The 27492-nt window shown below is 35.2% G+C and overlaps 1 protein-coding gene across 1 annotated transcript in view; it reads left to right on the plus strand.

The window, feature by feature from the left end:
* Positions 1-27492, plus strand: part of gukh (GUK-holder) — a 637347-nt gene that overhangs the window by 589858 nt on the left and 19997 nt on the right. The window contains exons 3-4 of the mRNA XM_069844395.1: positions 8203-8603; positions 13365-16042. Coding sequence (XP_069700496.1) covers positions 8203-8603; positions 13365-16042 — 3079 coding nt within the window. The remainder of the gene's footprint in view (positions 1-8202; positions 8604-13364; positions 16043-27492) is intronic.

Here is a 27492-nt window from a genome sequence, read left to right on the forward strand (position 1 = left end):
TTCCGCGGATTGGTTTTGTGCGGAAACCAAGCAAATACGCACGATCTCGCACAAATTAATATAACTATTATATTCCATGAAATTCAGATAAATCCTCTTGGTTTTAAATTCAATTTCTGCAGCACTCATGCATAAAAGCAGTCGAGAAATAATACTTATTAGAGTTTGCAAATGCATTTTACTGTAAATTATTACCATTCATTATAATAATTATGTTTTAATTGCCCTTTTGCCTACCTATTTTAAATATTGTAAATGCTCGAATTTATAACACAAATAGGCAGGTAAAAAGGCAATTACAATAAAAAAGAACACTGAATGTTTGAGAAAGGGATAATATATTTTATCACTAAATTTGCATGATATTCATGCAATACACTTTGCTATTCATTGCACATTACCAAAAGGTACATCATATTTAGATTTTCTGATGTTAAATTCTATCTTCTACCTATTCAGATAGATCCGTTTTCATCACAGAAAAAATCGTTCTACTTCAACTGACGTAACTAGAGCGTGTTTGAAGTATTTATTTATTGTATACTAGCCGTACCCATGCGCTCCGCTGCACCCGTTAGAAATAAATATAAAGTAATTACATAATTAAAATAGGACATTTGATCCAGGGAACATTCGTGTTTGATAGAAGGATAAATCGTTTATTATGTTACTTAATTTAAATTATATTTGCATAATTAAAATGCGATCATTTTGATCCAGAGACCACTCATTTGGTCATAAAAATTATTTTAGGAAATGCAGGAAACGAATGTACAGAATAGCCTATCAAGTTTTCTGTGCATAAGAAGCTATTTTAATCTTACCTGTCCTCGATTCTCTCAGAAGTTACTGTAATAACATTATAGCATTACGTCCATCTAGAGAAACTACACTTTCCAATGGTGAATTAATAATTAATTATACAAATCGGTTAATTTAGCTTCTGATATTACTTCATACAAATACAGAAACATTATCTGTAGGCTATCTTTCATAGCTTTCGATTGTTGCTGTCCAAGGCCCCTTATAGACGAAGTCATTTGTTTTTTAATTCATTACACGGCCTTAGATGGCAGTTATTTTAATTTTAAAACTCATTTATCTCATTAAATATCAGTCCTATCAAAATTTTTGAAGGAATAAAACTTATCGGAAATTATTTTTAAAGAAACTTTTGTTATGTAACTTTTTTCATAAAAATCAATAATAAGCGAGATATTTCGATTATTTAATTCAGGCCCCCTTATAACCCCCCTTTTAAATACTGTATTTTGAATGCCATATAGCCTAAAATCTAAGTTACAACGAACTTAATTTATATTCCAATTTTCATCGAAATCCGTTTAGCCATTATCGCGTGAAAAGGTAACAAACATACAGACAGACATACAAACAAAAATTTCAAAAAAGCGATTTTCGGTTTCAGGGTGGTTAATTGTATATGTTAGGAGCAATTATTTTTGGAAAATCGAAAATTACCAGAAAAATTTCGGCTACAGATTTATTATTAGTATAGATAATAGTTTGACAAATTGTGAATTCAGTATTGTCTTGATTTCTGTAATTGTGGTTCTCACAACAGAGGAGAAGGTGTTTAATGTCGAGCATTATTTCCGGTCATATGGCGTACTGAAATTACAACAAACTCTGAAAAAAATATGTCATTATAACATGCAAGGCGACATAAGACTGATCGCGTACGACGGAACTTCTAGACGACAGCTACATTGTTGGTGGCGCATTGTTAAATCGCTCCTGGTACCCTCTTCGTGGCGCAAGCTCGGCCCTTCTGACGCCCCACTCCGTACGACCGGAAATAATGCTCGACGATAAACACCTCCTCTGTTGTGAGAACCACTATAGTCCCGTCACTCTAATTTCCGGCAGCCAATCGCGTTGCTGGTCGGCTTCATTTAAACGTGTGCGTCTTATAATTCGCTGATGAAGACGTTATTCATTTCTTAAGGCTCGATAAATACTTAATATAGTCGCCCGCCATTTTGGCTCTTTCGTTGGCGTTCGCAGAAAGCACACGAAGACGTTATTTGCCGCTCAATCATTTGCTGAATTACAGTGCGTTTGATTTATTATCATAGGAGCTACGACATGATAATGTTTAACGGTGTGGCAAATAGATTCCTCGTATGGTAGCTCGGCAACGAAAGAACAAAAATGGCGAACGATACTACCTACCTAGACTTTATAGAACCTTCACTTCCTAAGACGTAAGCAAAGAGGAGGAGTCACGCCGGGAATAACAGCGTTGCGACTATAATACCAACATTGAATGTACAATATGTTAAACTATCATATAAAATAAATAAATATTTGGTTGCTAGGGAAACATGGACAGCAGATGAGCGATAATTTCAGTAGGCCTATTAATTGTTTGTTCTGGCGCATACTATACCTTTCAGTTACTTTTTTTTTTTTTTTTTTTTTTTTTTTGCAAGGGAACATAGAGTTACAATTTTTTGGTCCAATAATAGTTGTTTATGCAACAAGTGGATAATTTTGATGATTATGGCATCGATAGTGAGTGCAATTTTCACGAGTGTCATAATAAGATTATCCACGAGTTGGATACAACACTTTATGGCATCTTATAAATTGTAGGAAAGAAATTCAATTCGGGAGCTATAACTGACAAATTATATCTTCATATGTTCGTATCGATTAGTTACGCTTGGCCTTGGCATTGAGTAAAGAGTATTGGATGACATTGCGGGTTGTGTTATAAATGCTCCTTTATTTTGTTAATATAGTTTCTCTAACCACAGAACTATTTTATGTGATATTACAAAAGTGATACAAAATGATTAAAGATTGGAAGTAAATGACACTCTACTTTCTGTCCTGCATTTCATTTCCTGTTACGTCGAGCATAGAAACGATAACCAAGCTAAGCGTTCCGGTATTACGTCATAGCAAATACGTCATTGCTTTTATGGCACGCGTGCCATAATAAGGCAATTACGCACGATTTTCGATGTAGTAACGACCTGTTTATAATGCTAGGATAGCATAAAAATAATTGTCTTTATTCGCTGATCAAACACATTACTCATTTTAAGGTATAGGCCGACATTTTGTTCCTTAATGTCTTTCATACTTTTGTGAAATGATTCTTGTGAGTAAACTAAACTAATAATTCAAATTTGAAAATAGAATTTGGAGGCCCGAAGAATTTTTTTTTTAGAAAAAAAAAGATTAATAAAATTGTGGACCGACCTAATTTCATTATAAATTGACTCAGGGTGAAACTTCTTTCGTCAAAATGATCCTCTACATATGAAAAATGTTACAAAGTAAAATTATTTATTTGTCTTGAACCATTCAAAATATATGCCACATTATATAAGCACTTCATATATCGTCGTTGTTCCTGCAATAACTCCTATGTGACATATTTATCGATTTTCAGATTTTTGCTCTATTATATAACTTAAATACTGATACAGCAAATAATTAAATCTCCTACATGTAATTATATTTCCTTCTTTCGAAAATGTAAAAATTCATAATGTCCTTACCACTGCCATAGAATGAATAAATGTGTTTTTTCTTCCTATTGAAAATATATATATATATATATATATATATATATATATATATATATATATATATATATATATATTGCACATAGGAGTTATTGCAGGAACAATGACAATATATGGGAATTACGAGTATAACCCATGAAAATAATAATTTCAGTTTACAACATAGCCACATGTTTAAGCGTTAACTTGGTACCTCAGTGAAACCTTTTTCCCGATTTGAAATCTACTTTTTGTCCGTCGGAAGGATAATAATTGTGAAATAGGAGAAAAGAGACTGAAGATGGCGTAAGGCATAGAAAGTATGGTGCGCTTATATTATAAATGTTCAAACAATTTTGAAATTATTGAGGTAATGGGTACAAGTTATATATTTTTGAAAACTAGAAGAAATGAGCTTCCAGATGATTTAAAAACATTATTTACCAAAATTTTGAAGAAATGCGACAATTCTAGAGTATTTAGATGTATACCTTAACTTGATATTTTGCAATAACATATTTTACTAAGCTAGCCAAAGTTTTTGGTCCAGGGGTATTTGTTTTGGAATACATCACATAGCTATCTTCACTGATCACTTGATTCGAGGCTCGACACGGCACAGTCACTAATGCTGGCACAGTTACATGCAGTACCTGTATTCTAGAGTAAGGCCCGTAGCATACTTGAAGAGTTTTCGCTAGCGAGAAATGTGTTGTGAGAAAGGGGCGAAGAGCCTTCCTCCACACACTTGGCGAGTTCTCGCTATCACAGATCACACCTCGCTATGATCATCTATGCACTGCCTTCATGCAGAAAGCATTTTTCTGATTATAGTAATCACTCGTTGGGGGAAATAATATAGGTTATGTATTTACATATTGTCGTACTTAAATATATAACCTGTAAGTATATTCCCTCCCACCGAACATCCTCATATTCATCTTCTTTCACTTGTGGCTGTTCCTCGGCTTTGGAATTCCCTACCGAGTAATGTCAGGGACTGTCAGACATCAAACCAATTTAAGAATAGGCTAACGAAATATTTTCTAACAATTCTTGTTAACAATAATAGCTGTTTCAGGTTTCTCAATGTTTAATGGTTATACATATCACAGATAAATATGTAAATTATTTTATTATTATTATTATTATTATTATTATTATTATTATTATTATTATTATTATTATTATTATTATTATTATTATTATTATTATTATTATAACTATTTCTTATCAATGTTTATTATTGTCACACTAACATTACTTACCCAACTTTCATTATTTACTTTCATGTTGTTTTATGGTCTAGATATTAATGTAATATGTAAGCAATTGTATTCAATTAGAATTAGAGTCTGGCTGGGCGGAAAAGAAGGCCTACTGGCCTTAGCTCTGCCAGATTAAATATATTATTATTATTATTATTATTATTATTATTATTATTATTATTATATCAATTTTTTAATTTTCTCGCAACACATTTCTCGCTAGCGAAAATTCTTCAAGTGTGTTACGGGCCACAAGGCTCGTCTCCACTATTAAACATTTAACAACAACATGTTAAATGTTAAATTGTTTACCGTTAACATCCCAACATGTTGATTGAACATGTTAATGCTAATTTCATTTAACACTTTGTCCACACTGTTGAACATGTTAAACTTGACTTTCTTTGCGTAGTCCACCATAAACAGTCTATGAGATTTAATGTAGATAGTGTTTATTTTCAAACCTTGGACTCAGATGATGATCTGACTTGTGTAATTGCCTCCATTGCTTGTTACAAGGCTTGAAAAAGAAGAAAATGAGAATGTGGATGCGGCAAAATCTTAGTAAAAGACACTATGCCGGATACATTATAAACGAACTTAAAGTTGAATACAGTATCGATTTGGATTCAAAAACTTGCTGAGAATGTCAAAACACGATTTTAATATAGTGCTGCAAAAATACTTCCTGTTACATCAAAGAAATACACAATTTAAGAGCAGCCATTTCATCCCAATTAAAAAAATTACAGCGCGATTGATATCATAGGACCTACGGCATGATAGATGTTAAAGGAGTGGGTAATATCGTATAATTATTCTTTCCGAAGTTTTACGAACGTTAACATACATCACCAAATACGACCATTACTCACGTCAACATAGCATTAACGTTTAGCGTAAGACGAGAACAGTTAAATAATAATACCAGTTCTCTAAAACAGTCAGCCTTCTTAGTTTTGCCCGTAGCCTACATTCTTTTGCAGACACATCCCACAAACAAGGCCTTTCCATCAGTGCATTAATTTTATTCCAATGTATTTTCTTTCGTCCACTCCATTATTTCGAACAACTTACAGCCAACACCAAGGACCAATGATAGTATAAAAATGATCAAGATACGCGCCACAAAATCGGAACTTATAGTTGTTGCTATGGAAACTGTACGAACTTTGCAGAACTGTACCGACGCCGAACGAGCAAGTGAATTGACATGTTTTCCATTTCTGCTGGAAAACACGCCAACATGTTAAAAGTGTTAAATTCAACGTAGCCTACTTGGTTAACATGTTAAGTGAATTGAGCAGGGGCTGCCCTCCTTATGTGCTACAGTACAATGATAATTTTGGCTCAAATAATGTATTTGTAATACCACCATAGTATTTGATCTGTCATTTGACAATTTCCCGTGGTTATGTTCATGACGCGTTATAAAGTGTTTAGTCTTCGTGCCTTCTTTGGTGCCTCAGGGGGTTCATTGTGCTACTCAAAGCTCCACATGAAAAATGTAGACAGTTATGCGCATGTGCGAAGCTGAAATCACTGCTCTGATTGGCTATTTTTATGCGGGAAAGTGCTGTAGTCAGCTTCAGCACAACACAGCTTGGAGATTGCAAAAGTAAAGCGTAACGAAAGAATGCTTGTTTGTGGAAGAATTCGGAACTATGTACAATGTATTTGGTAATTCAAGTATCCGACTGCTGCTGCCATCTACCAGTTAAAGTTGCTGTCAACAGCTATACTATACTGAACAAAAGAGTGTTCCAGATACAAGTTGGATTTCTATACGGAAGACCTGACTTCCGAAATATAGATGGCTGTTCAATTGTCACAATACATAGTATCCAACAATTTACAGGATCCATTCTGTGAAGTATCGAAGTTGTTAAATATTTTGGTTACAACACCAGTGACCACTGCTGAGCCAGAAATATGTTTTTCTTCCTTGAAACGCATAAAAACGTTTTTAAGGAACACTATGTCCCAGGATCGTCTCACTGCTCTTGCAATACTGTCAATAGAAAAGTGTATGATGTCCAAGATGGAGGGGTTTAACACCAAATGACAAGTTCTGCAGTACGAAAGAATGTCGTATGGACTTCATATTTCATCACTAGACGACACTCCAAATTAAGATAAATACATAAGTGTAGGCCTTTACAGTAGGCCGATATAGAGGTTGTAGCACACTTATTATTTTGACCACCAGCCGCTACTGCAATTGAGACTTGAAATGTCCATATACATGTTAAATTCAACATGTTATATTTAACATGTTGTTGTTAAATGCAGTGGCGGCCGGTGAGACATTCTGGTGGTGGTGCCAAAAATTAAAAACGTTGTACGCAAATTACCCTAGTGAAATTAATAATCGCAGTTCACGTTTGCATTATATTAAATAAAACACATTAATTAAACCAGCTATTTTACCAGGTGTACAGTTAATGATGTATCTAGTAACAGTTACAATAACATTTCCGAAACTAATAACGAAATTTACAGATACAGGCAATCAAAACTTTCACAGTATTGTTAGTCAAATACAAATAACTTTTATAACTAGTAAAATTACTGGCAAAAACACACGAGATAAACAATGGCATAGATAATAAACAAACACGTTTGCACTTTATTTAACAGGCCGATGAATCCAAGGCAGCGGCCTGAATAACACATGTTCATGTCTTGCACAGATCTCATGTATAGTTAACAGAAGCATCAATACTATAGCAACATTGTAGCGATATTTAGTTGCCGCAAAATAAAACAAATATTAAACAACATTAAGAAACAGTTTTACATAATATGAAAAAAATATTTATCTTTCTAAAAAGAACCATGACTATCTCTGCGTTCATTATAGCTAAATGGATAATAATTTACACATTCAAATCCAAGTTATGTGCATTAGTTTTGAATTGGCAACATTACATTAACATTTGGCGCGGAACTCTAACTCATAGACAAATAACATCTCCAACAACCCTGCCATCTAGCGAAATTTCTGCATTACTGTGCTCTAGCGGGCGGAATATTAACTACTGAGTCAAATTGAATTCGGCTCAAAGTCTGCCATAAGAAACGCATATAAACTAGAAGCAGTAGCCTTTTGTACAGTGTTATATGGACGCAGGTAGTGCCTCAGCGAAGTGGCTCCAACGTTCGGAAAAACGCTGAAAGAGTGCGTCCGGATCTGTGCGCGCGCTCGTTCAAATGAAATACGAATAAAATGTATAAACTATTACAACTGCTTTCTAGGATATTATTTTTTTTTCTTTCATTGGTGGTGCCATGGCACACTGGCACTACCCCAAAAGCCGCCCCTGGTTAAATGTTTAATAGTGGAGACGCGCCTTTATGCGAACAAGTTCTAATGATCGTGGTCGGTGTTTCAGCCCGCTGTCGTGAACGAGCTGCGACGCTGGACGTCGGAGGAAGCGTTCGGAGACATCACGGTGACGCCGGACTGCACGAGCCGCATCGCCACTTCGATGGACGGGGGCACAACTGACGTGGAGGAAGACATTGTGGACGTGGGCACTGACCATCGGCTGCCGTCGCCCGAGGAGCAGATCCAGACGGTGGCGCTGCGCTTCCCAGCGGAGCTGGTGGCCGTGGACGTATCGGGCCGGGCCTTCGACCGCATGACCAGCTTCCGGCGCTCCCTCATACACGTGCAGGTGGACGCCGACGGCACCGTGAGACGACGGGGCGGCAGGAATCGACGACCGCGTGGTCGACGGCGTAACACCATCGCAGGCACCGACCAGCGCGAGCTGGAACAGGCTGTCACTGGGTAAGGCGCTACAAGATTAAATAATAATAATACTTACTTACTTACTGGCTTTTAAGGAACCCGGAGGTTCATTGCCGCCTTCACATAAGCCCGCCATTGGTCCCTATCCTGAGCAAAATTAATCCATTCTCTATCATCATATCCCACCTCCCTCAAATCCATTTTAATATTATCTTCCCATCTACGTCTCGCCCTCCCTAAAGGTATTTTTCCCTCCGGCTCCCAACTAACACTCTATATGCATTTCTGGATTCGCCCATACGTGCTACGTGCCCTGCCCATCTCAAACGTCTGGATTTAATGTTCCTAATTATGTCAGATGAAGAATACAATGCGTGCAGTTCTGCGTTGTGTAACTTTCTCCATTCTCCTGTAACTTCATCCCTCTTAGCCCCAAACATTTTCCTAAGAATCTTATTCTCAAACACCCGTAGTCTCTGTCCCTCTCTCAAAGTGAGAGTCCAAGTTTCACAACCATACAGAACAACCGGTAATACAACTGTTTTATAAATTCTAACTTTCAGATTTTTCGACAGCAGACTGGATGATAAAAGTTTCTCAACCGAATAATAACAGGCATTTCCCATATTTATTCTGTGTTTAATTTCCTCCCGAGTATCATTTATATTTGTCACTGTTGCTCCCAGATATTTGAACTTCTCCAACTCTTCAAAAGATAAATTTCCAATTTTTATATTTCAATTTCGTACAATATTCTGGTCACGAGACATAATCATATACTTTGTCTTTTCGGGATTTACTTCCAAATCTATCTCTTTGCTTGCTTCCACTAAAATTCCCGTGTTTTCCCTAATCGTTTGTGGATTTTCTCCTAACATATTCATGTCATCCGCATAGACAAGCAGCTGATAAATAATAATAATAATAATTTATTTGAACGATCATAATAATGATACACTTTTCGTTCGCACTCCCGATGAAGCAAAAGCTTGTGGCCGGGATTGGAGTTTACATCGAATAATGAAAAAGTAATATTACAAGTTTAAGCCTACACTAAAATAATTATTTAATTGTTTAATTTAAATAATCAAATATGTGTAAGCAAAAGTAAAGTGATGAATATCAAAATAATAATACAAGAAAGAATAATATAACAAATACAATGATATTATATCAAATAATTATATGTAAGCAAAGTAAAGTGATGAATATCAAAATAATAATACAAGAAAGAATAATGTAACAAATACAATGATATTATATCAAATATATGTAAGCACAAGAAAGTGATGAATATCAAAATAATAATACAAGAAATAATAATATAACAAATACAATGATATTATATCAAATATATTTAAGCAAAAGAAAGTGATGAATATCAAAATAATAATACAAGAAAGAATAATAAAACAAATATAATGATATTATATCAAATATATGTAAGCAAAAGAAAGTGATGAATATCAAAATAATAATACAACAAATACAATGAAATTATACCACGTAAAACATAGAAGATTCGGTTAACTAGAAAGTACGAATAAAAAAATGAAATGAATAATATTAAATAATACAATTGTAAAATAAATGCAAAATATTATGCAATAATATAATAGAGTAATAACTATAAAAGGTAAAGGTAAAGGTATCCCCGTAACATGCCATGAAGGCACTTGGGGGGCATGGAGGTAGAGAGCTCCATGCTTTCCATGACCTCGGCACTAGAATGAGGTGGTGTGGTCGGCACCACGCTCTGACCGCCTTTTACCCCCGGGAAAGACCCGGTACTCAATTTTATAGAAGGCTGAGTGAACCTTGGGGCCGTTCTGAAAGTTTGGCAACGAGAAAAAATCCTGTCACCACCTGGGATCGAACCCCGGACCTTCCAGTCCGTAGCCAGCTGCTCTACCAACTGAGCTACCCGGCCGCCCAGAGTAATAACTATTATATACATAAATTATATTTTAGTTTTAATTGATTATTGAATTTTGAAATATTGAAAGATTCCTAACTTAGAAAATATCTGTTTTTTTTTTCTCAAAAATTTCATGTAAAGAAAAAAGGAAAAATAACAAAAGTGAATGTGTATATATATATATATATATATCAGTGTTTAAAATCAGTTGAAGTGCTTGCTTTTTAAATAATTTAATATTTTTTTAATAATATGATTACAATAAGTATGCAGTAGCGAAGACAGCCATGTGATAACAGGTGTGCTGTCCTTGTCATGCAGCAGCAGCAACCTAGATGCCATAAAATCTGCTGGCCGAATTTTTAACATAAAATTGTGCCCTTATTTTACAATAATCTACCGTAGGATCTCGAAATGACGACTTCTTAGATTGATACTTCGGATTTTGTAAAAGTATTCTGAGCAACAGCACCAGACTTGATTTTATCCTGTACGGGCTATTCCATATGAAATCGATCAGTAAAAAACCTCGCATTTTTTTATACTCTAATTTTTTCCCTACTTATACAAGGTGCTGAGAGGAGTAAAAAGGTAAAGGTATCCCTGTAACATGCCATGAAGGCACTTGGGGGGAGTGCATTTTCAAAAATATACTATCTAAAGTCAAACGGTTTTCGTATTATTGAGCAACAAATTTAGCGTATTTTATAAAAACAAGCCTCTTTCAGCGCTCAGAACTCTGGAACCATTTACTGCATAACATTGAACGAGAGCTTATTTTGAAGCTGACATTTGGTAGGTTATGTTAAGAAGTAATCCTTGTTTTTATTGCACACAGAGAGACAGATAATCTGATTTTACTTGCTTTTAGGCTTTTTGGCCATTTGTAAAAATGTAAAAAAAATATTGAGAAAAAAACCTTGCATTATTAAGAGGGATTCGGCATTGTTTGCTTAGTGGCTCGGCAATAAGTTTCGAGGGTATTAAATAGATTATTTTCACACGCGTAGACTTGAACGGCGCAGTACCGCACGCACTGGCCGAGAGCTGAAGATAAGCGAGCGTTGGGCGTCATTTACTCCTGTGTTTATGAAAACCTGTGCTAAAGCTAGCACAGCCATGACTGCTAGACGACACAATCACGTGTTTATGTCTACTGGCCTTGCTTCCCTCGGGTATCTCCCGCCTCACAGTCAGCTGGTTAGGTCACGCGCCTACTATTTATTTTCTTTATTTGATATTTTCAATACTTTGTTATCAACGTGCCATCAGTAAAAAAATATGTTTATTTGTACTTTCAATGCGGAATCTAACATTATATTTTAAAAATATATTTTCGTGGCCAAAGGCGTCTTAATGAAGAAAAATCTAAATTTCTCCATTTCCATAAAAAGTAAGAAAAACTGTTTACATGTCAATATAAACTTTAACTTCTCAGCATCAAAATAAACCATGATTTTGATCATTGGGTGAAAGGGTTTCGGAGCCACAACAGTTTAAAGTTGCTAATTTTATGAAAATATGATAAATTTAAATATTATTAATTTAAACACTATTAAGTTCTGATGCCTCAAACTTTGCACAAAGCATTTTGTTGTATTTAAAAATTGCAAGGTAAATTTTCTCTATATTTCAGTCGATTTGAGATGGAATAAAATGACAAAGAATTTACGGTGAATATTACTTATGTCCTAGCCACTATAGGAACTTGATAAAATACCTTGAAAATACTTTGGATTTATAGTATTGATTAGTAGAAATTGATGTGATCACTGGGAGAGCTGTAAGTTCAACCAATCCGCCCTAAATACGTACCTTACTTGTATACGAAAATCGTCGCGCGTGAATGAAGAACACGGCCATATTTCTTTAATGTAACAGTGGGTTTCAGTATCGCCAACATAGTAATAATACTACACACCTAATCAAACTTAACCTAACCTCTCTCATAATACTACACACCTAATCAAACATAACCTAACCTGTCACACAATACACACCTAATCTAACCTAACCTAATCTGTCACATGATACTACACACCTATAGTAACATTCCTCACATTTAGTATAATTTCGTTTTCATGTATTGCTGGCCGTGCTTCTCGTGTCGGTAGCCATCTAGTGGAAGTGGATCGTAATTCGAGAAAGGAAATATGGCGACTTTCATAATAATTACTATATTTAGTTTGTCCAGTGTATGTTTTGTGATATATTAAATGTGTTAATGTAGTATTATATATATATATATATATATATATATAAGCTGTATTCAGATATTTAGTGACAGGAAGTAACTTCCTCATTCTGTTGTAAACATTGCTTTTTCACTTAATTCTTCGAGTTTCTAGCTACCGTTTCATGTACTTTGTTATTAACGATGTCATATATTGTATTATGGCGGCTGGGTAGCTCAGTTGGTAGAGCAGCTGGCTACGGACTGGAAGGTCCGGGGTTCGATCCCAGGTGGTGACAGGATTTTTTCTCGTTGCCAAACTTTCAGAATGGCCCCGAGGTTCACTCAGCCTCCTATAAAATTGAGTATCAGGTCTTTCCCGGGGGTAAAAGGCGGTTAGAGTGTGGTGCTGACCACACAACCTCATTCTCGTGCCGAGGTCATGGAAAGCATGGGGCTCTACCTCCATGCCTTCCAAGTGCCTTCATGCCTTTACCTTTTTAGATTATATTATATTTATATATTTATGTTATTTAATTATTTGCTCACCTATTATTTTTATTACTTAAAGATAATCTTAAGCTTCAGAAATTGCTTAGTCTCAAAGAAGAATGAAGTTACAAAACCAGTCAAACAAACTAAAATCATAGTAGTGGCTGTCTTTAATATTCGTCATAAAAGACTCGTTAATACTAATTTTCTGTTACAGGGAAAGCCCAAATGCAAGCACAGACGTCCCAGACATCAGTGCCGACACAATATCCGTGATCCGTAGTGCTAGCAGCGACCTTCTTCGTTCAAAAGATGATTCGCCAACAGACAGTAACAAAAAATCCCATTTCAATACCCTGAAACAGTGGGGAAAAGTGAAATTAAAACTCATACGAAGTGTTAGCGGCGAGTCAAGCAAAGCTTCAACGTTATCTCCTGAAGAAGTGAACATTTACGAAACAGTTGCTGCTAAGGGAAAGAAAGGAGAATTGAAACATGACAAAAAACAATCGACTGTTAGTAAGAATACTGGTAATATTCCAATCTCTACTTCCTCTGGGGCCATGAACATGGCCGTAAAGTTACGAGAAGGTTCTGTTCGAAGACGCGCTCTCACAAATGGGAAAGAAGACCAACTTCATTCGTCATCCGGAAATTGGAGTGCGAGTTCTGAAAGTGGACGAGCATCAATCGGTTCTGAAAACACTGCGACGACACACCAGCCAAAATCGACAACAACTCTTTCCTCAGCAGCTACGTCTAGTAACTCTTTGAATCACCACCAAGCTCCTTCTTCTTCAGTTAGTAGTCGCAGAAAGTTCCTTAACACTTCGGCTTCTTCCTCTATCAGCGAAGGCACTCTCACGCCTGATATTATGTCAGACCTTGTGGCACCTTTCCCAGATGACGGTGAAACAAGTTCCATCTACTCCTGTGATACTGAAGGCTACTACACTTCCTTCCACATGGATAGCGGTCTCAAAACACTCAAAGAAGAAGAGACATTATCGCCTCAGACACCACTTCATTCCACTATCGCATTGTCGACGTCACCAGGTCGTGGTAATAGCACGTTAACAGCTGAGAATGAATATGAACTCTTTGGAAAAGGATCTACAAGTACAACAACGAGTTCTGCAGGAACTGTCTGCACCACATTGTTAGTAAGTAATGATAACAGCATATCAGTTGCTCCAGCTCCTGCAGTACCAGAAAGAAAAAGTTCTCTAGAAGGGAAACAGGATAAGAATAGTCAGATGGTAGTTGCCATTATCCATAAACAGAGCGAGGTACCATCAGAATCTCCTGATAGTGGTCACAACACATCCAGTTCGCCTGTGGATTCAACAAATAGTCCTCCTGGAACACTCACTGGAAGAAGTTCGGAGTATGAATTCTCTGAATCTGACCTGGAAGGCGTTGATAGAATAGAGAGAATAAGAGTTAAAACAACAATTAATTCAAGTCGCATCCCTTCAATGTGCGTCATAACTCCCCCACAGTCAGATGACGAGACATGCCATTATGTGCCTTCTTATTATAACAGGAAACACAGTTCTCAAACATTGCCTTCAACAACGTCAAGTAGTGATGCTAAGAATGTCCCAATGGATAAAAGGAACCAGCTCAACCTGGAACGAGAACTGCCAAAACAGACTGGTAACTCTGCGGAAAACTCAAGATCATTTTATAATTCACTTCCAAGAACTTTTGAAAAGCAACTCAGTACAGATTCAGATCGTTCAAGTGAGAATGAGCCTTCGAGAGTAAGGAGTCGCAGTGCTTGCAGGGCAGCTACCCCTACAGGTTATGGAGTGGTGAAGCAGTTTGAAAGATCAGCTTCTCTAAGGGTCCGATCTCGTGGTCTATCGCCTAGTCCAACAAGAAATTCAGTAGTTTCTAACGATGCTCAAAAGACAACTCAACAGCAAAAGACAACTCCAACGCTCAAATCCCCTCTTCAGCCTTTCAACAATATGTTAGACAAAGTAAAAGGTGTTTTATCATCAGCTAGCAATAATAGAAAGAGTTCAAAGTCATCTGCAGGGGAAGAAAGTGACAGTTCTCCAACAGAATCAAAAATACCACAACCTACAGATCCTGGTGATTATGTGACAATTGCTGATGTTCGTAACAATGCCAGGACTGCATCATATCAAGGTCCAAGTGGAAATATTTATTCCAACACTGGCGTTGCAAGAAATACGATGGACAAAATGGAATATGTGTCACTCAATGAGCTTCCTGGCTCAGCCAGGGCATCATCTCCTTGTGCAAATGTCTTAGTATCACCCACAACATCAGATTCCCTTGAGCGAAAGAGACGTCAAGGTGCAAGAGTAACATTAGATTCTGAAGGCAAGGTTGTGTACTCCTCTGACAGTCTCCGAAGAAACAAAGGAGCTCATACAACCTTCGAACCTGGTCCATATGTGAAAGACCCGTCAGTCACAACACCTGTTAGCAGTCCACTCCCGGCTCATAGAGTTCCTAAATCTAATATCCGTCCAGTTGTAGTTTCCAACCAACAGGGTCGAAATTCACCTTGCCCAGTCGGAGGTACAGCTAACATTCTCAATTCGCCTGTTTCCCAACGAAACAGATCAATGTCACCACGGCAACAGATATCTCCTACAGGAGGAAAACCCACGTCTCCAACATCTCCTCAACTTGGAAAGGTCATCATTAAAGCAGGAAGTAAAACAACTCCAATGACAAGAGTTGCTTCACCACCTTTAGCTGTCGCTTCCCGACCAATGTCACCAAAACCTTCATCAGCATCAAGTGGACGGGGGGCTTACGTCCACATGCAGACAGCACGTCAAAGCTGTGCCAGCCCTCCAGGAGGGAGGTCAACAACATCTTCTGCAACCTCGCCCAATGAGGACGACGAAGGTAAGATCCCGCCTTGTCCTGCTAATCCGAAACTCGTCGCTTCGTACTTGCAGCGCACCAACCCTGCTCTCTACAACCGCATCAACGAACAGCAGACATCTTGTAATCTCAATCCAACAAAGATCAAAAGAAGTGATAGTTACAGGATGGCCAACTCGCCCCTCATGCAGGCGAGGAAGATGAGTAATATCGAGATTGCTGCAGCAAATGTCAACAACAACCCCCAAGCTGGCAGGACGTTCAAAGGTGATGGAAACCTTGATTGTCTGAAAGATAATAAGATCATCGGCTCTGGGAACGAGAAGATTAATCCTGTAACAGAGAGAAACTCGGGTAAGGCAAGGGTGAGCACTTGGAATGTCAAAACAGGTGGTGATGATGCAGGTCAGATGGAGGATGCAAGCCTGACCAAGACAGTGATCAACCCTAACCTTCTTGGGCGAAAGTTTTATGGGCCACAGATAAAAGTGGATCCAAACCTCTTCTCTTCCAATGCTGCCAGACCCGTAACTCTGCCTCAAGAAAATGAACGTGCACGTGTGCTCAACAATGCAGGTAACAACACGGAAATCTGGTAATGCACTGAGCCTTCTGTCCACCTTTGTGTTGGCTTGTTGTTACAATAGTTTAAATAGTTGCTGTTATGTTTGTTGCATTGCTTTTACGTTTAGTTGTTTTCAACACGTTTGTTTGATTATTTTGTCCATTTTTTATATGTTCGTACAACTTAGCTTATAATTAGTTAAACGTAGATGTAGTTAGTAAACTGCACATTAACTTTTCCATTTGTGAACGTTGCACTTTAGCTTGCATGCACAAGCTGTCAGATTTTTAATAAAATATGAAGTGTCGATTATATTATTAAAGAAATATTTCGTGTATCACTTCAGACAAAGAACTTCCGGGCCACCTTAAAATACATTATTTTAATAAAGTATCACTATTTTTATAACAATTGCATACCATATTTTAATCAATTTTCAGAGACAAGTATCTTTTACATAGGTACATAAAGATGTATGTACTACATTATTCCTATTATTTAGATATATGTGATATCATTTATTGTTATGGTAGTCATAAATTAATACATCCTGTAGTAGGTTTCGTATTAGTCCATTATCTAACTCTAAAATGTCTAATATATTTTTTTCTCTATAGCATTAAATGCTTTCTCTTGACAATTTACCACTACTTTGCCCCTATAGTGGTAAATTTGAGTAATACATTAATTAATTCAATCTTCATCTCTGTCCTTTTCCCATCTGCCTTGTTCAATAACTCAATACCAGCAGGCGTTGTGTAGTACATCATACATTCATTCATTCATTCATTCATTCATTATGTTCTGCCCAAGGGCAGGTCTTTCACTGCAAACCCAGCTTTCTCCAATCTTTTATATTTTCTGCCCATAGGCGGAGAGAGAACCGTTTCCTTGAGGAGGCAAAGCGAAACCATAGAATCCCCATATAACGGGGTTATGGGGTATATCATTTATCTCCTCCCCCCTATTATAGCTTGACCGTGGTACAGTACAGTACTTAAATCGGAATGGGCATGTTTCTTACAATGTTACATCCACATCCGCGATGTTTTGGACTGAGGTGTATAGGGCTTGAACTGTGGTTCTACTACAAATTATAATAAGGCATAACTCCACCTATGGTTCTTTTTCTCTCTTGTACAGAAACATATGCATATATCAATAAAACTACGTACTTAACAGTGCTAACAAACTTTTTATATGAAGTTTACCTGCCTGAAGATATCATATGAAATTTAAACTCTAATTATTTTATTTAATCTCGTCTTTAAGTTTACACATTATACCGGAATCACTTTTATTTTTTCTGCATTGTTGTGCAGTACATTATTAATATTTCTCCAAGTGGTGGCCTGAACATCTGTAGACTTCCAACGCATGAGTACAGGCTGTTACAAAAGAAACATTACAGTGCTTCCATTCCTCAAATGAGGTATAGAAATTCTTATTCATTCAGAAATTTAAAATAAATATTATAGTCCAGACACATGATCTGAAGACATTACCGTACTTTCATTTCGTTCATTCATTTATTTTATTCCATAGATCTTACATGAGCAATGAAGCTTTAAGATGAGGAAAAAGTCAAAATTTTACAATATTACAATTACAATTTTTACAAATTTTTATAGTTTTACAATTTAGTAATTTTCTACAATTTTTACAATTTTGTGCAATTAATCAATTTAAGCACAAAAACTTAATCATAAACAAAAGCAAAAAAGATCTTTTGAATTCAACATTTTCTAACGTTAATAGAAAAAAAAAAAGTTCAGACTAGTTTGGGAAGGCAGTGCCCCCTCATAACTCCACTTATGTTTCTGCCTTCTTCTTTGTCTCCGCATATATCTTAATGTCGTCTATCATCTGATATCTTCTTCTGCCACGAACTCTTCTACCATTCACCATTCCTTCCAGTGCATCATTCAGCAGGCAATTTCTTCTCAGCCAGTGACCCAACCAATTCCTTTTCCTCTTCCTGACCAATTTCAACAGCATTTTTTTTTCACCCACTCTTTCCAACACAGCGTACCTAAGAATATAATTCGCACATATGAATAATATATAATTGATTAATTATTACGTTATTTTAATTAAATAACAACTTCACTGTGTTAATATTTAAATTGTTGCGTTATTTTGCTCGATTGACTAGTTTCGATGTTATTTCCATCATCCATCTAAAATTCAGAGGATGATGGAAATTACGTCGAAACTAGTCAATCAGGTAAGTAACACCCAGTGATTTTATTAGAAAAAATATTTACAAGAACTCATCTTATCAATATACCAATTTCCGAATGGACTTGTACTAGGTGTCAAGTTTTGCATCCTCGTGTTTCTGATATGCATTGATATTTATTTTCTGGAACAGCATTCTGGTGCATTCTGGTACAACTGAAACACTGGCAACACCACAATTTAAATTATTAACACAGCAAAGTCATTATTTATTTCATTTAAATAACTTAATAATTCATCAGTTATGTAGAAGTATTAGGAGTGTAATCAAGAGTGATGTAATATTTAATATTAGGTATCAATTTATTATATTCTCCACTGTAGCAGAGCAAACCTTGAGTGTATTCCTGGTAGGGAAATTTCTGTCGCACAGACAGATGCTATTGGTCAATCTGTATTTATTCTCTGTCGCCTTAAATGGTAGCCTTATCCCAAAGGACGCATTCCTTCAAAGAAGAGGATTATGATGTTGATGATGATGATGACGACATCATAGTGAAGATTACACGATTTATACATATAAATACATATACATAAATATATGAAAATAAATGTTTTAGCTAGAAAATGCTTTTATTCTTGTGAATAAATTAAACAGTTTTCATCATATACTACCACATGTACAATAATTGTTTTCAAGACGATTACAAATGCATAAATTATAACTTGAGACAGAACAATACCTAGATAGAGTTTATGAGTAAAGAGTGGTTCATAATAAACCGGGAATGGGAACGATAACAAGAACGGAAATATTGTTAAAATAAATGTATTTATATGTGAGTGTTCACAATGAGAAGCTTGCCGGAGCTCAGGAACGGGAACACGAAAGTTAATAGTGAATGCTTACATTTAAATACATATATTTTAACAATATTTCCATTCTCGTTCTCGTTGTCGTTTCCATTCCCAGTTTATTGTGAACCAGGCTTTCCTATATAAACTTTATGAAAGTTAATACAGTCATTCCGTTATGGAATATATGCAGATTCTAAATGATGCTATCCAAGTAACATAATTACAGATGCAGTTGACCAGGTCTCGAAATGGACGTTTACACGAACCAGAACTCTGTTATTTTCGTGGACACGGTGGTGTTGGTGACGACAACGACGGAATTACCCAATGACCATTGAAATGACGCCGAGTATTATCACAAAATATTAAATATACCGGTACCCTTTTATTAACATACAAATTTCCAGCATAACTTTTCGGAAATGTTCATTCCTTTTATTGTAATGAATTTCGTAATAGCAATAGTGATTATTGTTTATCTTAAACTGTGTCTTAGAGTACAAATTAATGCTTAAATGACCTGCAGTAACGTAAGAAAATGCTTACAGTGCATGGCTACTTAACAAGACACACACATGTAATCTTCATCTTACGATGTTGGATGACGTATATACGTCCGTTGATGTGACATATTAATGAATTTAAATACTTTTTTATAGTCACAATCATGGCATGGTATGAAAGAAAAATTTCACAACCTCGAGCAGGATTCGAACCTGCGACTTCCTGTACTCCGGTCAGGCGCTCTACCAACTGAGCTATCGAGTTCGTCTCACGCCAAAGGCTTGGAATCATCCTTTCATACTGGCGACTCTGTTATAGAGTACTGTCCATAGCGTCTGATCTAGTCAGCAAGAAGTTTCTTCCCAACCATAAGCAGTGCTGACTAGATCAGACGCTATGGACAGTACTCTATAACAGAGTCGCCAGTATGAAAGGATGATTCCAAGCCTTTGGCGTGAGACGAACTCGATAGCTCAGTTGGTAGAGCGCCTGACCAGAGTACAGGAAGTCGCAGGTTCGAATCCCGCTCGAGGTTGTGAAATTTTTCTTTCATACCATGGCATGATTGTGACTATAAAAAAGTATTTAAATTCAAGACACACACATTTTAATGTCACCTGTGACCGCAAAGATTTGTCCAAAAAGTTGTTTTTTATACATATTCTAACTCTATTAAATAAATACCGGTAACTATTGTTGTTAATGCTTTCACACAGCACATTAGCATATTAATGCAATAAAGGATATCCAGTTTGAAATAAATGTGTAGGCCTACTGGTACTATATTTAATCATGCCAAAATGTTCAATAGTTCTCATTTTCGGTTCCAGGCACAAAATAAAGAGAAAAATAATAAAACCATATGATAAACGTAGTTGCTTTTTATAAAGAAAATTTCTGTGGCACCCATTAAAAAAAGATTTTGAGTTTTATAATACCGGTAACATTATTTTGAGAACAGTAAACACAGAGACAAAAGAAAATAGGCTACTAAAGTTACAAAATTGGTCTCACATCGTAGAATTACAGTGATTGGTAGTGTAAGTGAGGAAAGACTGCTGCAGAACTTCTAGAGATGCAGACTTTATGTGATATTTGCGTATTATTTATATTTAAATTAAAAATATTATCACCTGATTTTATCTAGAATAATAATCTACAGCAGTAGTCACTTTATAATATTAGACTATCTAACATGCATTGATAATTAATTAGTTTTGTGTGTTATTAATTTTAACGAGTTAAATTCAGTGCATACATTCTTTACCTGTTTTTAAATTTTCAATAAATTGGTCCTTACTACTTTCATGAGACATTTGTTTAGGATTGTTCTTCATTGAATTATTAACATCTTGATGAAATGGGCACTACCATTACTGGTAGTTCTGGGAGTTTTACTTCTTTCACTGAAATCTTCTACCAGATACATTCTGGTTTGAACTATGGCTTTTACAAATCCTTCTGGCTTTTGCTTTTGTTTCTGTCGCATAAGATATAAGAATGTTTGTTTGAAGTCAATGGACAAGAAAATACTTTCATACTAGGAATATTAATTGAATTTTCTCCATTATATTCGCATATATTTATAGGTACCGGTATCAATAATTATTATTTTGTTCTGAACTGAAACAAATATACATTATATTTTATAATGTCAACTGAGTTAATATAACGTGTATTTTTATTCTATCTGCTGGTGTCACTCTTCTGACTTTTGACGTCATACAGGCTTTCTTATTCTTTTCACACACATTTTAAGAGATAGAAAAACGCTTAAAAAGTATTATGAACAGAGTAATCATAATTAGAAGTATTAAAAGAATTCTATATCTCTAAAAAATCTAGAAACAGATAGGAAATTAATATCTGTATCTTTACGTTATAAAGACAAACTCAAATTAGGAACATTATTATAAACAGAAATATAAAACACAATATTTTTTTTTATTTCACCCTTTATACTCTCCGAATTGATAGTGTGATTCTTTTTGGCAAGTGTACTTTGTGTAATCTTTGAATTATAACTTATGGTTAGTTACCAGTACCAGTACGTTCGATATCATGTTGTATAATAGTACATTATGCAACGAGCCTATAATGATAATAATTAAGAAGCGAGTATAGATGTTTATGAAATGAGCGCAAGTGAGTTTCATAATTTTCATACGAGCTTCTTAATTAGCATTATAGGCGAGTTTCATACGACTTTTTATGCTCGACCATATTTCTAACTTGAAATTATTCAGATGTATACATTTTATTTGTATCTGACAAGATCGGAAGTGACCTTGTTCTAGGTCGTGTATTGTGAGATGTGCGCAGACGCGAAAGTATTGATTTTTTCCGAGGAACAATAATGTCATTGACCTTGATGTAATCCCGTTAAACTTGATATAACCTTGATTATTGAATTCGACACTGAAAAACGCGATGACAAATTGAATTTATTTGAATATTATTTACAATTAACGCTAATTATTATAGTAACAGAACATAACCTTCTGCGACAGTATTGGATTTCCAGCCTCCGTGACTTTTCGCTAATTCTCTTTCGATTGCATATCCGAGAATAATCGATACTTGTGGTTTTATAACTGTACAAAACTGACTTGTCATTGGCTGAACACCTGTAAGCTGAGTTGTCATTGGCTGAACACCTGTACTTTAATGAGTAGGTGTACTTTAATGACATGCATTAAAGGACTGCTACTACATTTCGGCATGGTCGAGCATAAAGAAATTTTTATATCCCTTCACATTTAATAATCTAATTTCAATTCTTTAAATTCCAAGTATGATAAAATCAATTTCAAATTTCTGGTACTGTACTGTATTTAACAGTCTGTACAGCAACTGATGTGCCAATGAACCATGTAAATACCATAAGACTATTTTCCGCCTTTCTCTATACCTGCATTGGAATGTGTTTAAGCAGTCTTTCTTGCTTCATTTCCTTGCTTTGGTTTTGTAAAAGCAAATCGTTGCTTACCTATACATAGAGACTGGAATTTTTTTTGGTTATTGTTAATGAGCATGTTTGGAAAACATGGAATACTGTCAAAAATCTTTGTGGTCTGGTGGTTCTTTGTTTATGATATGGTGTTCTGTTTTTCACTGCGATGAAAAAGTAAAAAAAAAAAAAAAAAAAAACTTTGCTTTTCATCCTTTGTTCTGACTATAATTTGTATTTACTTGTGTGACATTGAATTTTTGTACATAAACCGTTAACTTATTAAGTTTATCCTTCTTGCACTATTACAAATGGAATAGAATTTTATATTGTACATATATTGTTAATAATAGGATGAATTTATATATTATCTACGAACGTTATCTGTTGAAGAAATGTCTGTCCAAAAACTTATCCGGCACTGCAATTGTTTTGTTGTAAAAAAATCATTATTTTTATATTTAAAAAGACTCATGGTTCAAGGTAGTGATGTTCACAACTGAATGCCGTTACTGCTAATAGAAGAAGCTCAATGTTTAGTGTTATTTTCAGTTATCCTTCATAGTGAGAGATGTCGTAACAAAAAAATTACATGTATAAATGTGTAAAAAGTTCACTAGATGAATGTCAGTGCCGTAGTAAAATCATAGATGCTTGCATTTCCACATAGAAACTAAAGCCCTAAGCAAAATACATAAAGTTCAGGTATGGTAATAGCTATATAGACTCGTCTTTCCATGGTCTCAGCTACCATAAGCCTGTGATGTAATTTGTCGTTTGTATATATAAAATTGTAAAAGAATTTGTAAAAAAAAAAAAATGTAGCCATTTTAGATATTAAAGTTCTTATCCTCATACAAATATGTTCAGAAATATGAATATCGTGTAAGACCTACGAAGTTGCAACATAATTATCACAGTTCTGTCATTAAAAATAGCACTTGTACTTCTTTTTATTACGCACTGGAGGTAGAAATTATTCTTCACTGTCAGATTTAAAACGTTTGTAGGCCTACATTATATTATGTGAAAATAAATCATATACGGTACGGTAGTTTAAATCTATATTCATATCTTATTTTTCTAAATATTGTCTCCAAGAATAATGGCCTATATTCCACAACGAAACGGAAATCAATAAAAGAAGTTCCTGTCATTTGAAACCAATATACATGGAAATTATTTTATTTTTGTCTAATGAATATTTTATAATTAGTTAAGTAAGTGTACAGTTGCACTGAATTACAGCTAAAACATTATCCAACTTTATTGTTTTCTTGGCAAATCGAATTCTGCTTTCCCACTTTCCATTTTATCAATAAACAGAATCCAACATGCATACATACCGGTATGTTCTTAGTATTTTTGCCAGATGGCATTTCCTGTTGAAAGACTATGTTTACATTTAGTGATGATAGTGCAATATTTCAATTAAGGACTAAAATTGCTCAGTCTTTATATTATGCATATAATGGTTTTACATTAGCTTCATCTTTCATGACATGCAGGGCATATGCAACTGTGTTTCAAAATTTGCTTTCAGCTTTATATAAACAGTACATAGGTATACATCAAATTTTTATTTTTGCTTCTGGAACATAATAGAATGAATATTGTATTTCAATAATTTCCCTTCTCGTTTTTACTAAAACGTTAATATAAGTTAGTATTGATTTACTTGAGAAAAGCAACAAAAGTACCACTAAACCTCTTACTACAGGTTGATTTGAAATAAAATGGCTCTGTACTACAAGGAGAATATGTATTTTTTTTCAAATTAATAAAGAAAATGTAAACATAATGAAGGAATACATAAATATTAGTACGATTTTAATGGCGGATATCCTATTGAAATATGTATAAAATTGATGAATTATAAAAATAGGAATTTTACAGCAGATGTTTAGATATTACAAAATAATAAAAAAGTATATATAATTGTTTTAGTTTAGCACTATAGAAAATATAAAATAACCGTTTTATTATACAGGATGTTCGCAACTTAATGCCCGACAATGCAGGAGTGTATTCCTTGATTCATTCTACAGCGATATAACCTAGTATATCCCTATACTAAATTGAAGCATTAAGAAGTTAATGGCTTGCGAATATCCGGCTCTTCTTGCGGCGCCAAGCACTATGAACATCAGACTATGTGAGGCAGCATTCGCAAAACGTCCACTAGAGACAGTAGACAGTGCGCAGTGCAGTTTGTTGTGCGGGGCTATCAGTGCCCGGTGATCGTGAAAATGCCGTTTGTGTATTCTCATCAAGAATACACTGATATTGTGTTCATTTATGGATTGTGCGACGGTAATGTTGCGAGAATATCGGATACGGTTTCCAGATCGTAGACAGCCAGATCCAGGAGTATTTACACGTACATATCGCCATTTAGCTGAACATGGAAATGTCCCAAGCCTACATGTACAACACGAAGAAGTGCGGCCAGACCGAATTGATGACCTGCAGTTATTGACATCATAAATGAAATTCCATGGATAAGTACATGACGAATTGCTGCACGCCTTGGAGTTAGTAATTCCACAGTTTGGCACATACTACGAGATATCATGATAATTTTGTGCAGAACCTAGAACCCGGAGATCCTCCTCTGTAACTGGCCGATAGCTCATCCACAACTAATCAGCACCAATGGTGCTGCAGACATCATCCCGCCACTATTGCGAACGCCATGCATTCGCTATTACGTAGAACTGTCTGGTGTAGGGATGCTCAAGGAACGCATTTCGAGCCCCACCTGCAATAACAGTGCGCAGATTCACCTGTTACTTTGGTACAGTATAATGCAATTTTGTATTTATTTACTTTTTTTTTTTGTCTCTCGTAATGCAACAAATTGATGGAACCTTATGAAGACCTGACTGTGTTGGTTAAGTTTGTAATAATGTTTTCACGTCCAAGTAAGTAGATCTGTGTAGGGTTTGTACTTGTAATAAAAGAACAGATTACTTCTCAATGTCTTCTGCTTTTATTTCCTTAATGACACATTTACTACTTACAAAAATGTTGTCTAAAGTTCCGACTTATAAGTTCTTGTAACTCGGAAATTATTAGACTTTTGATTAGGACATGTTAGGTAATATCGCTGTAGAATGAATCAAGGAATATGCTCCTGCATTGTCGGGAATTAAGTTGGGAACATTCTGTATACTTTGTTAATATTATTAGGCAATTCATTATGTTTGGTAAAATGTATAATTTCAATACACTATACGAGGAAAAAGTTATAGAAATGACATATGTAACATATTTATTACAAACAGTAATTTTTATCGTTTGTTTGTATTAGTTTGACAACATCGGGTGTGTAGTTTCGTTCTGTGAAAGCCATAGAGTACCGGTAATAATAAAAACATTGCTTTAAGCAGTTCAGTATGGATCTTCAAATCACTAAAAATGCATTTCGTACACAATTTAATGTGATATAGTTTTAAAGAATAATTAGAAATTGGTGGAATAGTAAAGTAAGGGCTTTGGTTTCTAAACTCTTGAACAAACATCTGTGCAATATCTTATTGAACTCTATTTTTATTATCTCACTCTTGTTTGATTATCTTTATTCATGAATTATTACAGAGGAAGATGTATGGCTGTAAGGAAGTGAACTGTTTTCAGGAATTAATGTGATCTTTTTTTCTGCTCATAGTTGTGTGGAATGTATTTTTTATTTTAATTGTTTCTAGAGTTTGAGAACAAAATGCTGTAAAGAACAGTGCTTTTTTTTTCTTCCTATTTGCAGGGTGCTAGCATAACATGTCGGCATATTTATTCTTATTTCATACTAGTAGTACTTTTTATTAGAGTTAATCATAATCTGTACATATTCGAAAAGAAAAGAAAATGGAGAGAAACGTCAGTAACATTATTTGCAGCACCATTTTTTTTCACACACACAAGAAAAAAAAGAAAAGCACTGAAAATGAATGATAATATGAGAATTTGTTCATTTGTAGTTTTATTTTATTTTATAGTTTTTATTTCTCTTTTTTTAACTTTTGGGTTTGTTTCTTCAGCCTTGTGCGTGGAAACTTGTATATTTCTTTTATTTCTGTGCTTGCTTGGATGGTGCTGTGCAAATAATTTAAAACAATAATAAAAAACTTTCTTCATGTAATGTGAGGGATAGAGTTTCTAACGTTAATTTGAATAATGTAATATTTTCTCATTTCCAAAATTTAGTAAAATAACCTACTTTACTCTTGAGTACTTGAATTCAAATAGTTGAAGGTACAGAAATATCTTATAATCTAAGGAGCATTGGTAAGCCTACTTTCATTTGTTTCTTGAAAAGAAACGGTAAACATTTAAAGATATATCCTGAAATTTTTTATTTACCTTTCCTTTCTTCATTCATGTCAGTGGCGGCTCCTGCATATTTCTTAAGAGGAG

The sequence above is a fragment of the Periplaneta americana genome, chromosome 13 (assembly GCF_040183065.1).
Source record: "Periplaneta americana isolate PAMFEO1 chromosome 13, P.americana_PAMFEO1_priV1, whole genome shotgun sequence".
Taxonomy (NCBI): domain Eukaryota; kingdom Metazoa; phylum Arthropoda; class Insecta; order Blattodea; family Blattidae; genus Periplaneta; species Periplaneta americana.